This window comes from Buteo buteo, chromosome 7 (assembly GCF_964188355.1).
Source record: "Buteo buteo chromosome 7, bButBut1.hap1.1, whole genome shotgun sequence".
NCBI classification, from domain to species: domain Eukaryota; kingdom Metazoa; phylum Chordata; class Aves; order Accipitriformes; family Accipitridae; genus Buteo; species Buteo buteo.
In genome coordinates this window covers 28201146-28215951 of record NC_134177.1, presented here as the reverse complement: position 1 = coordinate 28215951, position 14806 = coordinate 28201146, and the positions used below count along the sequence as shown (strand labels likewise).

At 48.7% G+C, this 14806-nt stretch overlaps 1 protein-coding gene across 3 annotated transcripts in view; it reads right to left on the bottom strand.

The window, feature by feature from the left end:
• The window catches only part of GPC1 (glypican 1), a 241722-nt gene that overhangs the window by 16484 nt on the left and 210432 nt on the right, over positions 1–14806 (bottom strand). For all 3 annotated transcript variants that reach the window (XR_012651004.1, XR_012651003.1, XM_075031985.1), the window contains exons 4-5: positions 7140–7305; positions 2560–2690 (exon numbers count right to left, since the gene is read on the bottom strand). Coding sequence is in view for 1 of the 3 variants with exons in the window: in XM_075031985.1 (XP_074888086.1) it covers positions 2560–2690; positions 7140–7305 (297 nt within the window). In the remaining 2 variants the exon portion in view is untranslated. The remainder of the gene's footprint in view (positions 1–2559; positions 2691–7139; positions 7306–14806) is intronic.

The following is a 14806-nucleotide window of genomic DNA, read 5'->3' as shown; positions in this document are numbered from 1 at the left end:
AATGAGGAAGCAGAACTGATTTACCTCCTAACTTTAGGTACCTCCCATCATCCTAACTACCTGCCCAGGCGTGCTTTGTAGCCAAAGGAGAGCAGAAGCACTTTGAAGGTACAGATCCTCAGACTTTGCCTCTAGGAGGAAAGGAAGGGTGCCCTGGAAGCACCTGTTTCTCCCAGTCTCTGCATGATCAGTCCAGGCAATGACACCTCTGCTGCAGATAGCCAGTGCTCAGGCAACTGAGCCTTACTGTGGCAGGTGGAAGGAGTGCTCAGACAGCCAGATTTAATGAAGCATCAAAGGTCAGGAGGGCCTTTGCACTGTCAGTTTGATTCAGAAAATACCAGCCTTTACAAAGAAAGCCATCTGATTTGAAAACATGGCTCCAAGCTTGTTGTGGTTACCAGGGTGCTGTCAGAAGCTATCGATAAATTCAACTTTGCACAGTGTCCCCTTAAAGCAGAGAAATCAAGACCTCAGACAGGAGCACTGCTGATGTAGCTTGTGCCAGCTGCTGAATGCTTTTGCTAGTGGATTCTGACAGCCATCAGCAAAGTACCAATCTAGGCAAGAATCCCTTTGGTGACAGTGGGTCTCATTGGTGTGTTTGAGGGACATTCAGCCTAGAAAGCCCCCTCCTGGGATGCACTGTCCTGCTGACCAGATGGATCCAACGACTATGGCAGTTCAGCACCACACCAATTTGTTCATCTGTCTCCTTTGCTTCATGCAAAAAGCCCCTCCTTGACAACTGCATGTAGAGCATTTTCAAGTTGGTTCTACCAAAATAAAACCAGTTTGGTTTCACTGCTGTATCTTTCTTATTGGCTTATTACTGTTGTTAGCAGGATACAACTCTTTCAGGAGGTAAAAGCCCTGGGAGGTCTCCAGGACAGTGGCTCTTGTAGCAGCTCCAGCACAGCATGGTATCAAGGCAATCCTCTTGCCAGCCCGAGGGCTTTAGGTGAGCAACACCCATTACTGATGGAGAGAACATGTGTCCTGCAGACTGAGGTGATCAATAGTTTCCTGCATATTGACAGCAAATAGACATTTGCAGCCTTTGATAGCTCCTGCTGCCTAAAATCCATCAGAGAGCGACAGGGAGCGAGGGGGAGTGCAAGGAAGCACAAGAGTGCTCCATGGTGCAGTAAACACAGGGCTCAGTACGAAAAGTGTTTCTTTCCAGTTTTTCCCCAGATCCCAGGAAAACCCATGATTGAGGGTGTCACTGGATCCAAGGGCCACTTCTGGCTCTTCTCACAAATGGCAGACAGTGCCCTCGCTCTAGGCTGGTAATGTTCGAAAGCCTGCTGCCCTTGGCCCTGAGAAAGAAGACTCTCAGGACTGGCCTCAGCCAGTCCCGAGCTCATTTGACAATGATATCCTTTACCTGATCACTTTGCCATGCTCAAAACCAGAGCTTAGAGCTGTAGCAATTTGCAGCTTTAGACGTCTGCTGCCAGTGTCACCAGCAAAGACTCCCATGTTCACCTGGTCACCAGATCATACTGAGAAGCTTATCAAACATGTTTGGTTGCTCCAGTCGAACACCAATTAGACTATTTACTCCTTTTCATTTTACCAGATTTACTATATGCCCCTCGGAAACACCTTTCTTTGCAGATGATGCCATGTTTTCCCACATCATGGGCTTGCTTTTATGTGGACAACCTCAGTCTCACCTAACAAGGGAAGAAAGAATATGGCCTTTCATGTCAGAAAAGAAACCTAAACGAGTACATGGATGCATGCTGCTGTTAGCGCTTTGAGGTGGGCCAGTGAATTCCTGCTTGGCTAAGCAATACTTCTGGCCCTTCCCTTCTCCAAGACCCAGTTAGGACCTGCCCTGCTTCTTTCATCTGCATCTCTGCCCTAACTGTGGGATAGCTGCAGGACTTGGGGAATGTCTGGGCAAAAAGCAGAAGCCCTGGAGGGCTGTTTTTGTTCCCAAAGCTTCTCTTACCTGCAGCTACAGAGGTGATTGTGGTTAAGTGGATAAAGATAACTAAAAATAGAAGACCAATAGAAGACAGATTCATGATATACTTCTTGCAAGACAGATGATCATCAGAAGAGCCTGTTTTTTACTCTCCAGATGGACTGCCAGATTGTACCCCACAGATACAACCTGATAGCCCAGTGTTTCCACTGCAGAACATCCCCCCAGGGCAGGTTAAAGTAGCTGCCTTCTGTCACTAGGGACTGTGCACTTTCCGTAAATGCCTCAGCTCAGCCAGAATACTTTAGGACTCTTCAGACACAGAGGCACCTGACAGCAAATGGCACCATGCCTCCCACAGTCACTGCATATGCAGTCCCACCTTGTGTGTCTGTACCTAAAGGAGGCTGGCTGGATGTGGCAAGGAGGAATATTTGGAAACACTTGAGAAGGTTTTTGCCTGTGTAAGATGGGTGGTTTCTTATCATTAAAAGAGTGAGCATTTGATCCCCTTCATCCTTCATCGCCTTTAGCTCACTTGAATAGTGAGCACAAAAAACATTTGGTCCTGGCAGTTACATGTGGTGTATTCTCAGCCAGGCCCTGGCACATGCTCTTACCTTGGCTGTGATCGAATCTTTGTTTTCTTGCAAGTTAGAAATTGCTTCAGCGATCCTCATGTGAATGGTCCCTATTACGGTGTCTACGTTGTAAGGTCCATCAATCCGATCAGCCACTACGACCAGGGAATCTAGTAAAACAAGACAGAGACATCTCTCATCAGACTCTGTACAAACTGAGTTAAAGATCATGCTCATGCTGGGCGGGATAAGCTGTTGGCCCCTCAGCAGGCTTGTTGGGAGACATCTCTCCATTTTCACTGCTGCCCGAGTGCATGCTCGTTTTCCTCTGGCTTGGGACAGCTGTCCCTTCACAGCACGTACGTAAAGCCACCCTCAGTGGCAGAGGAACAGAGGTCACCTCCTGCAAACAGCAAATGCAACCTGTATTCACACAAAGTGACCAACATTTCCTGGGGCACTACAGAAAGGAAAAATGGAAAATTGGTGCAGAAATATTAAGTAATGCATAGCAATACTTAGCCCTAACACTCCTAACTCATTGCAAGTCTTCAGCAAAGCACTGCAGCCAGCAGAAAGTGGGAGAATTGAGGTCAATAAAGTGCCAAAGGTACAGGATATGGGCAATAGCTTCTGTGGCAGTGAAGGAGTAAGAAAAGGAGTAGTTCTTCTCACCATCACCTCTGGAAGGACAACACGTGACCAGCCAGGGAAATACCAGGCTACGAAGGTAGAGAAGCAGACCAAAATGCCCACAACTAAAATGGTAAACATGATAGGGAGTGACTGAGGGGTGCCTCTTGATCTCAGCTCCTCTTATCTTGGAAAGCTCTGATGTCCCAGTGCTCCTGCCTGGCCTGGAATCTCCTGCCTTGATGGCTGCTTTGGGACAGTGCTTAGCTTACAAAAAAATTGCCAAGCTCTGCCTGCCTCCAGAGATGATTCTCAACACTCCAGTTGGGTCTAAAGCAAGGACAGACTATACGCTCACAGGGCTTGGGGCACTGGGAAATGGCACTGCAGAGGAAAGCTGACATCCTTGCTGTCTAGCAAGATTTAAATAGGATCTCAGGGCAGGGCCAAAACTGGGTTTGGACGTCTAAAACGGGATCTTAACCAGGTCTGACTTTGCCAGTCAAAAATTCTAAACCTGAAAGTCACCGCTATGCTGCTGCTGCTGCCTCAGTTTCCTACCACTTGTGATCTAGTAGCCTGGAGGCCAGGCCATGCATAAGCTTCATCATTGGCATTCAGTTACGTGTGACCCCAGATGGCTCCAGTGTGGTCTGTGTTCCCCAGGGCACACCAGAAACCTCTTGGCAGGACAAGGGATCTGTCAGAGCGCTGGGGTGGCCTGTGCTTATCTGGAACAGAAAGTGCTTCATGTTCCTGTGGCCTTGCCACATGGAAGAAAAGAAATGCAATGGCTTCATGTTGGTTCTCCTCTACACAAAGAGGGTCAAATCCCAGGGTCTAGGCTGGCGATCTGTACCATTTGTAAATGGAGTTATTCATTAGGAGTGATTAATTCTTCTGTCCTAAATCCTGATACTTCACCCATCAGCCTGGCTGGAGACTGTCACAGCAGATGGTGTGATGCTGCAGAAAGGCCTATTCAGCATGAGTTTGTACTGCCGATGTTATTCATGAGCAATGAAACCACCAGGTGAATTGTATCTGGCAGTTCAACAGAGTATCAGTAAAACATGTCCTTCAACCTACACCATGCCACAGCATGTATGTGTCACCCATGATACCGCTTTGAAGGCCTGATACTTATCTTTGAGCTGCACAGCAAATTTCCTTCGAGCAGGAGTCCAGTCAGCTGGGGCACAACCACAGACCACTACCATTTCAAACCTGATAGGGAAGTGTTCAGTCCCTTGCCTGGGCAAGCCAGCAGGACTTGGCAGAAAGACCCCAAATGATTTCCACCAGATCTAGGTGAGGTTTGTGCAGAAACACTAGGTTCACAGTGGACGTAGTGTGTTAATAACAAAGGTCTGAACCTGAGCCCACTGTTGTCAATTTAATAGCACGCTCGACCCTCGCAAATATGTTCTCTCTGCTGTTACACGATTGATGTTCAGACCCTGACACAGCTCTCGACCAAGCCAGGCAAAGACTAGATGAGGGACAGCACAAACCCACAGAAGATACCAGATCATGCCCACAGGGCTCACAGTCCAAAAGCAGGTCCAACCTGTGGGGAGCAAGGGCAATAGTCAAACAACTGGGAGGGTTCAAACCTCAGCCAGTCTGGAGCACATATCACAACATAGTCTTCGCTCTATAATACAGGATTTAACAACATGCAAAGTCACAGCTTGGAACCATTATGCATTTATTCTCAGCACTTAAAAAGAAAAAAGGTTTTGCTGGTTAGCTTGAGCAAGAATGGAAACAAAGGCCACAGTTTCCAAGTTAATATACTCTCTTTTCCTGCAACACAGTCCTATGGCAGTGCTGATTTCTAAAGCTAAACATGCCATACAGGGGGGAAATGTTTTTTTGTATTCTGGAAAATAACATCTCCTGCAACATTAAAGAGCTTGCAGCTTAACTTTGCTGCCACTCAAGGGTTGCAGTGTCATCTTTGAGACTGTATTTTCCAGACAATTTTAGCTTGCAGAGGCATTAATGTTGAGATATAGACATTTAAATCAAAGGCTGCACCCCCAAATTAGTGATAAATTATGTTTCAACTACTTACTATAAAAATCGCCCTTAATTTGACCTGCCTTAATTTGTCAAATTGAAAAAATAACTGTGTTTAGTGTAACAAAATCCTCTCCAGCTACACAGGATGGCCTGGAGAAGGACGAAGAATGGACGATGCCAGTGAACTGCTACCTTTGACTCTAGTCTTGCTCTAGTCCTTGATCAAATTGTGACCTTTGACACTAAAATGTACAACTGCAATTTGAAAGAAGCTCTAATTTCCTCCTAGCCATCACCCCTTCACATTGTCTCTTGGGGAAGAGGAAGCCAGAATAACGGCAAAATTCACCCAGAATTGCCTCCCTGTCAGTCAAGAGAGCTGTACATTGACCTTTCAAGAGATAGGTAGTCATCCTGCCAGGAGAGCAGTGACAGGTAACAGTTGGCTTGCTCGGGTCAGAAAGGCCAAAGCGCCATTAATGTCATTGTGTAAACCCTTGGGGAAGGGAATATTCCTCCCCCTCTTTTGCAGCAGCCTCCCAAGTCGCTCTCATGGAGAGTACTTCCAATCAGCCGCCGTAAGTTGCCACTTGGTTCGTTAGCCCCCAGAGTGAGGGGCAAGTGCATCAGCCTCTGTGTGCAGTGGTTTGATATTTATTTTGCAATGTCCCTTGAGAGGCAGATGACACTCCTTGAACTTCAGCAGGGTTTTTACTGTTAACACCACCACATATCCACCCTGAGCCAGCCTGTCGGGCTGCAGCTGGCTAGTGAGCTGGCAGTCTTGCTGGCCAGGCAGTGGGTGCCAAGGCAAGGGAAAAGGCCAAGTCCAAAGCTCATCTCCTCTGGTGCCTGCCTTCCATGAGCCTAGACAAACATCAAGGCTCCCTCAGGTCTCAGATCACTCCAGGTCTAAATGTACAACCGGGGAGAGAAAGAGGAGCTTGCTGGGTGATGGTCTGTGGGAACAAGGAGGAGTGAGATCTTTACCATTGCAAACACCCTCCCCTGATGGACTGCAGTTGGGGAGAGGACATGTGCTGTAACACAAACACACAATTTTCTAAACACAGACCCTCACCAGCCTTAAATCATGCCCATCGGCTCCACAAGCCACTCTCAGCAATAGTTCTCATTTAAACCAGGAGCCACAGGTTCTGCAAAACAGCTGAGTGACCCATGAGGTCCTCTTAAAAGAGATGCCCAGATATGATCAGGCAATGCAGAATTTCCTGCAGAAACGCCTGGTTGAAGTTCTCCAGCCTGTGTTGCACAGGAGATCAGACCACACCATCACAGTGATATTTCTGGCTTTAAACTCAATGAAATGGACTTCTCTATACAGATACAACCCACTTTAAGAGACCCATAATCTTAGCTGAGTGAGAAAACAAAAATGAAATGAGCTCTTTTCTTATTTAAAATACAAGTCTAATTTTCCCATTCCTGGCGATGCCTGTAACTTCCCCCTCCCCATGTATTTGTTTAAGACACCTCTTTCTGTTTAGAAGTATATGATTCTGATTACTTTGCTCTCCTCCCATGGAAACAGTTTTTGGCTAGTTTCTAGACTACCTCCCAAGGAGGGCTGCAAGTGCTTCTCCTGTGCTCTCACAAGTGCTCTGGTATGGATGAGGACGCAGCTCTGACAGTATACAGGTGGCAGGATCTGTCCCTAAGCTTCAACACTTGGGAGGGAAGGAAGAATGACTTGAATGCAAAGTGTGGGCAAGATGAACTCTCTAAGCTCTTGTTAGGCAGCCCAGCAGTGTCCTTTCTAATTGTATTAAAGCCCATCAAAATGTCCTGCAATAGCTTCTAGGTGTCAGATGATGGACAGAGAAACTGTGGTGTAAAAGAGCCTCCAACAGTCCTTTCTTTACTCTCCAAACACTACTTCAGAGAGTTCAAAAGGTGCTGAGAGGCAGCTGTGCTGCAGCAGAGTAAGGTCATCTTACCCATCAGGTACTTCCACTCGGTGTTCAGGTCTGCTTGGTTGGCCAGGCAGCCCTTCACAACGTTCAGGCAGTAGTTGTTGCACGGCTTCACACTGGACATGCCTCGGCAGTGCGGGCAGTACATCAGCTTCATGATGGCGCGAGTGCACTCATGGCTGAGAGATACCTGAGGGAGACAGATCAGAGTCAGACACACAGGCTGGTCGGGGGGGCATGTGGGTGAACTACCCTCTTCCCTGGGGTGAAAGAGCTTGGTGTGATCTGAAAGGCAGCATGGCTCCCTGGGTGTGTGGCCCTGGGAAAGCCGCTTCCCCTCTCACTGCCTGTCCTTTCCCCCCACCCTTCTTCAGGCGTCACTCCTGTTGGAGGGACAGGACCTCTGAGGCAGCTGCTAGTTCCTCGGGTTGAGTTTGAACCCAGGGTTCTGGGAAAAACCCGTATGTGAGCACCATCCCCCTTCCAGCCTGGTCTGATGGCCACACAGACAGCCTAGGCTGTCCAGCAGCTGTAACTGTGACCCCGGACACATGGTGCACATGTGCCCCTGGAGCCTCTGCAATCGGTGCCACAACTATGCCCTTTCTGCAGGAAGGGTTTGTTGTCACTGTCTGGCAGACGCAGGTGTCCCACCACAAACTGCATCTCCGGCTTCCTGGGGGGATGCACCGTGGGGGCTTGGACATGGAAAGTTCTCAGCTGGCATCTTTGGAAAGGAGAATGGTGTTGGGGGAAGACTTGAACAATTCAAAAAATATGGGCAATTGAGAGCACTCGACACTGGGAAGTGATTGCTCTCTGAAAGCACTTCAGGAGCCGCAGGCAGCCAGTGAAGTGGGCCAACACATGCCGTGCCAGTAGCTTGCAGGCACTGCATGTGCAGCTGATGCCTTGCAGAGGTGACTCTGGAGGTGGCTTTGCCACCTTTGATTAAACCACTCTGGTCCCATAAGCCCAGAGCCAGTGCAGGCGTAGAGCCCAGAAAGCACGGCAGCAGCCTCTGCAGCATGTCAAAGTCCCCTAGACTGTCAGCCATGGGACAGTGTCCCCCTCTGACTGCCACGGGCAAAGGTCTGTCAGTGTAAACGGAGGGATGAATAACAACCTAGCAGACCCTGCAGAGATGCTGGCAGAGCTCAGCGCTCCCCTGTCTTATTGCTAAAGTGTTTTCTCCTTTGTGGTCTTTTTCCATCTTTGTTCTGATCCATTTGCAATTCCCCTGTCGTTCTTTTAAAATTATTTACAAAAATAAACATAACTGACTGCATGCAAGTCTCTCTTGGCACCAGGTACTCGGCACTCACAAGGAGCCCAAAGGGGGAAAAGTGATCGAAGGGGCAAATTTTGACATGGAAAAATCCCTGAGCCTCGAGGTGCAGCTGCAATGCTGAGAACTGCCCCAATCTCTTTACTACTTGTGAAAAATACTTAGAACATGGCCTTTTAAGTTTCTTCTGGGGTACTCCAGTAAGATTCAGTTCTGAGGTACCCTTAGGAAAGCATGAACATGCTGAGCCCACTATCAGAGGTTGAGAGAGAAAAATCCCTAAGCTTCCTCCCTCCTGAAACTGCCTGCACGGTAGCACCTCACTTCCAGTCAGCCTTGGAAAACAGATGTTGGATGGTGCTGGGGCTTCATCAGGCAGGAATGCATTAAAATAACCTCATGAGAACTTTCTTCAGGACCAGAACAAAAATCTCTAGGTCTCAGAGAAAGAACCCAAATGGAGACCGCTCCCCTGCCTCAGCAGCCAGAACAAGCCCTGAGATGCCTGCAGATAAACACCGTGCTCCACTGCTGCCGGAGGTGCTGAGCCTTGCAGGAAACACCACACACACCAAGGCTTCGCTCTGCTTCCTTGGCGAGCTTTCTGCCTTCGTTCTAGGACAACTCCTGCAGACAGAAACCGGCGCCTGGCTGCCGTGCAGCTCTGCTGCCAGGAGATGGAGGCTTTGTCCCACCACACTGCCTGGGTATAGCTCACTTCATCCCTAGGAGAAGCCAATGAAGGCACAGCTGTCTCCAGCCTCAGTGATCTGAGGGGGGATGCGACAAAGCAGAGGGACAGGCAAACAAAAGAATAGTTTCTTTTTCATCTCAGGGTTTAAATAACCATGACTGAATCGTGACTGAAAAGACAACAGGTAAGAGCATGTTGAACACTAACACAGGCTGTAGCTGAAGACCTTCCAAAACCAGAGCATTTACACAGAAATCAGGAGATGTAGCTAGGAAGGGAGCTGTGACCTCTCCTTCCCCAGACAGAGCGTTTGCGCACATGAATTATATGGTGACGCTCCAACCAGAGCATGTAATCTGCACATGCAATTGGGTCCTGAACACAACTTTGTCTCCATGTTTTACTGGCACGCCCCATCACCCCTCGTCCCGGTTTATCCAGCTGTGGCCATGGAGCACTGTAACCTCACACAGCACAAATTGGGCTGCAACATCCCGGGAGCTGCGGCACAAATGAGTCACATAGCTGGGCCCTGAAGTGTGAGACTTTCCACAGTACTGATGAGAACCAGGGAGCGGACGGATGGTTTGCCTGCACCCACATACATCTGTGGTTGCCCTGCACAGCCTTTTGGAGTGGAGGGAGCCGAAGTGCTTTGGCTGGAAAGTGGGATTGCAGCAGCGCCTGTGCAGGAAATGCCCCTGGGGCAGTGTGGGCCAGCCATCCAGTGGCAGAGAGGACAGCTACCAGCAGCTAGAAAACAAAGCTATTTGGTACCCTGCCAGAGCCCGTGGGGGACACGGAGAGAGGCAAGTGACAGATCTTGGCTCAGAAAAGCATCTCCAACACACTTAGCTTTAAGGTACAGTGTAAACCCAGCAACTGTACTGGAGCTACCCAGGCGACCACAGCAAGCCCGTATTTAAATGAAGCTTGTGACAGGTCCAGTGGGCATTTCACAAGTATTTCTGCTCGCAGAATTTATCCTGGTCTCTGCATTTATTTTTGTGTGTGTCTTTTTCTGACAAAACAGAAAGGACCTTCACACCCTGAGCACAGCATTCCCTAGACCACTGGAGAGTAGTCATGCAGGGCCATCCGTGCCCTGCCACCACACAGAGCTGCAGAAGAGGAGCAGCAGCGGGTGCCCATCTACTCCGTCTGGCCTCTGGCACGACTGGCAAGCACGGGCAGCTGCCAAGGCTCCCCGTGATACAGACAGCTGCCTGCCATCCTGCAACCCACCTCCCTCTGACCTCTCCATGGCTGTCAGCCAGCCAAAACCGCCTGTCCCCAGTTACACTGCCTGCATCCACACCGGTGCCCACAGAGCAGCCACCTCCTGCCCATGCAGCTCTTGTGGGCTGTTGCCACCTGCTTTGGGTCAGTGAATGCAGGCAGAGCAGCAGGTGAACAACGGTGCCCGAGGCTCAGGCTCAGCTCCTGAGGGTCTGGGGGGGAAAAAAAGCTGCTTTTGCACCTCAGCAAGGATCATTTCTGGATGTCAGAGAGAAGCTGTGTGTGTACTGCCAGCCTGTCACTCTTGCAAGGTGGCTTTGTGTCCTGGAGGACAGTGGAGTGCCACACTGCCCCAGGTGCAGGGGCCCTGCAGCATGCAGGCGAGGTGGCACCCCTTGCCCCTGCTCCCCTGCCCCAGAGCCTCTCCTCTGAAGATGAGCAGGTGACACATCCACCACCAGCTGTTGCTCGAACCTGGCAGGTGCCAAGTGTTCAACTTAATCTCTTGGCAGAAAGGATAAGTATTAATTTTTGCAGGTGGAAGAGGCCAGGCTCCACTCCCTTTCCCTAAAGAACAACCCAAACCTCTCCTGTTGGCAGCAGCACTCCTTTTTCACAGGCAGGCTGCAGAGGCGAACCAACAACAGAGGGATGAGAGAGGAGGACGAGGAACTTCAAAGCGTGTTTTCTGCATGTTTTGCTTGGTCAGAGCTCAGTTCCTTATTGTTCCACCCAGCCAATGGACTTCTGCTCCACACAGAGCAGAGGAGAGCAAGGGCTTGGGGCTCCCAAAGCCCCTCCTGGCCCTGATCCTGCACCATCCCTTTGGGGGACTTCAAACATCTCTTAGTCCTTGTGGATTAGTTTGCTGAAGAAAACTTCCAGGGTTTTTTCAGGTATGCTGTATCCACACAGGGGAATCCCAGCCCCAGTTAGGAGGGGCTGAGATTCCCTCCCCTGTATGCATACAGCAACACAACCAGGAGAGTGCTGCAGCTCTCCTGCCTGCTCACCTCTCGGGCACAGCCAGCTCCAGCAGTGGCGCTGGGGAGAAGAGCTCCTCAGGCTGGAGCTGTGAGACCATGTGCCCCCCCATGGCAGCTTGTTTCAGATAAACACCCCCACAGTAGAGAGTGAAGCAGTTTCTCCAGGCTGGCAAAGTCAAGACTGACCTCCACCTGCACATTGAGATACCCTCACTTCATTGTCCTTCTGCTTTCACCCTTTAGCCTTTAAAAGGACCTGAAACATTATGACCTCCCCCCCTGCCCAACAGCTAATGGATGCCAGCTAAGACCTGATGGAGAGCCCTTCCGGCTTCCCAGTGCAGATTTGCAGTAACTGATAGATCAATAAGCAACATCCTCTATTCATCACAGGTGGCCTGAAAGCAGGAACACATGAACTCCTGCAGATGGAGTGAAAGCTAACATAATTTCTTCATCTTTAAATGATCTGGCACAGCATGAAGACAGTACATAACAATAACTGATTTCTCTAAGTACCATCAACCTGGCCCAGCCTGTGGCTGGTTCTCCTTTAAGGACATAGGGTTCTCCTTTAACTTTAGTGGCACCTATAGTCTTTTCTTAGCTCAGTGACCTAGCGACTGCATTTAGATGTCAAGAGAACATGCACAATACATCGAAGAAGCCATTTCCCAAGGATCTGAAAAAAAAAATTATTACTGAGAGATATGGCTTGGAGCCAGGGCACTCCTCATTCAGTTGTCAGAGTTATAAATAAATACACAAAACAAAGCTAAGCCCAGCTTAAAAATACATTGTTCTACGTCATTGCTCAGTTAAAATCCACATACTCTATTCTGATCCCAGTGACATCAGTGGGTACAGTCCCTTAAAGTGTAAGCCCAGTGACGAAGTGATAACGAAAAAATATTATCTTCTAAGATATACCCTAAATAGGGGACAAATCAGTATTAAGCAATAACACATTTTAATTAAAACTACTTTACAGCTGGGGATACAGTAGCCGATTCGAGTAGCAATGAGGTAATGCAACGGGAACAGGTGTCTGCCTCATAAAAAGCCCCATTCCACCACAAGCGCTGACATTTCAAGGAGGTTGTCATCAGGTATTATCCTGTGACTGTTGCTTGTAGCATGAGCTGAGCTCTGCGCTTTTCCATGGTTACTTTCCAAAGCCTGATGTGCCCATGCTTTGTTGATGGAGCCACCCGACCAGATGTGAATTGCTGGAGGCAAGCACTTTGCCAGAGCAAAAGATCTTTGCAGACTCCCTTGTATCATGTCTCAGACGGAGCTGGAGCTTGCTCGTAGGTTTGCAGAGCTCACAGCACAGCTGCCCAACGTGACTGCTGAGCTGGGGCTCACTGTGCAACTACTCAGCACTGGCGTTTGCACAGCAGCCAGCAGAGAATGGGCACGTGTGGAGATAATATGACAGAAAATTGAGAACACATAATTCTCAGCATTTGGTGTGGCATTGATTTCCCTAATTTTTCTTCCTCCTGAGCAACGTTTAAATCAATTACAGTAAAATTAATGACTTTCGCAAGCAATGTGCTGAGAAGATGGGCTGGGGGATTAGTTGCTAACTGGGTTCCTTGCCACCCCCCAGCCAATTTAGAAAACATTCAGTGTGAAAGGCTTCTAACAAAAAGTAAAGCTCCTGCCATGTATTATATTAATATGCTTTCCAAGCAGAGAATCACAGAAACACAGGAGGCTCAGGGGTAACAACCAGTGACCTACTCTGTCTCCCTGCACTGAGACACATTTGAGGAGATCTAAGTTATCCTTCATATTACCTAAAACATATAATTTCAGAACAGTTATAAACTTTCTGAAGTGAAGATACAGGGAGACGAAACTACTTGTAGAAACGGAAAGCACTCAGCTCAAACAGGCAAGACACCCCTGCACAGACACTTGAGGGACTGAAGACACCTAAGTGCAGACAATTCTTGGGATGGCCAGGGCTTTAGTCTCTGTAGGACATACAGCAGAAGGGCAGCGCTCTGGTCAAAATGGGCTAGATTTTTCCAGAACATAGGAAAAAGCCTTCTTGTCCTTCCTCTGTGCCTTTAAAGAACAAATCAAGCTTGTGATTCGCATGTTCAACCCAAGTTAACCATCTTTGCACAGATACACATGCTCACATATAACCAAAGCATGTTTTATAGCCATGGGACACTTCCCTCTCAGACTGACCATTATCTGCTCTTTCTTCCACTAAAGCACCTACCTAGGTTATATGTTGATTTTCCAAACAACACCTACTGATTTGTAGACGTCTTTTCAGTACAAGGTTTGGTGCAAGTCACAAGGGATGCAAAAGAGGGGTGCAATTCCTCCTGGCCTGACCCTGGACCTCTCTGAATCTACAATAGTGGGAGGTTTTTTACCCTTCTGAACTGGGACCTCATTTGACAGGTCACACAGAAGAACAGAGAAATGCAAAGAGGAGACATGTTTTCTGCCGTTACCTTAATGCCTACTGCTTGGAAATTATTCAAGAGCCTCCGAAACACCCTGAGTAATATCAGGGCACAGAAAGGACCATGGAAGTGATGATATGAGTCTTATATGTTACTGGGTTTTCACAAGCGCTCTGTCTCTCTTAGCTACAAGCTGCTACACCCTCCTCACTCCAAAAAGCATTTCTTTATCCAAGCCAACTATTTCCTGAAAAGCTGGCTAGAAAGACCAAAGAATGAATTGTGGGATGTAGAGAGGAAGGCCGTGGGGAAGAGTGACCAAGAAGCACTAGTGCTGGGGCAAGCTCCGTACATCATGTCCAGGAGTTACAGGGTCTTTTTGATCCTCCACGCAATGATCCTCTCTCCCCCTACCAGCTTCCTGAGTGTTGGAGAAAGGTTGAGGTTTAGGAAGCTACAGGCATCTGGAAAATCGTTTTAACAGTGGCAGTATCAAGCTGCTACCGCAGCAGCATGGCATGTGGTTTGGCTGTGCTGCTGCCTCTCGGGCACAGCACGCCTGGTTCTGGCTGGCTGTGAGGGGTGATCCCAGCTCTGCTCCTCCTGCAGCTGGCGGCAAGGCTCCTCCTGTGCCCATCAGGAGGTGGCCAGCTCCTTTGGCACCCAGAACCTGCAGCCAAGCTGCAGATGCTGCTTTTGAAGTGCTGGCTTCAAAAAAGGAAAAGAGAAAAAAAAAGAAAAAAAGAAAAAAAAAGAAAAAAAGAACCCCCCAACCCCTAATCCTTTCTCCTTTTGAAGCCTGGCTTAAAAGCAAATGAGAACCTGCAGCCTAGCTGCAATGTGATGGGACTCCTTGGCCTTCAGGGGCCTTTAAGTACATCTGAAAGGCATTTAACACCAATAAAATAAGCTGAGCTGTTGCTGTTATTCTTCCCACCCCCCCTCTCCCCTTGCACATTCACCCCCAGGCTGCTGTGAGCCATCTGTGCCTTGCTTCCCAAGGGAAGCAGGCTTAGGTAGAGAGGAGAGATTTGGGGATGGAGAAAGAG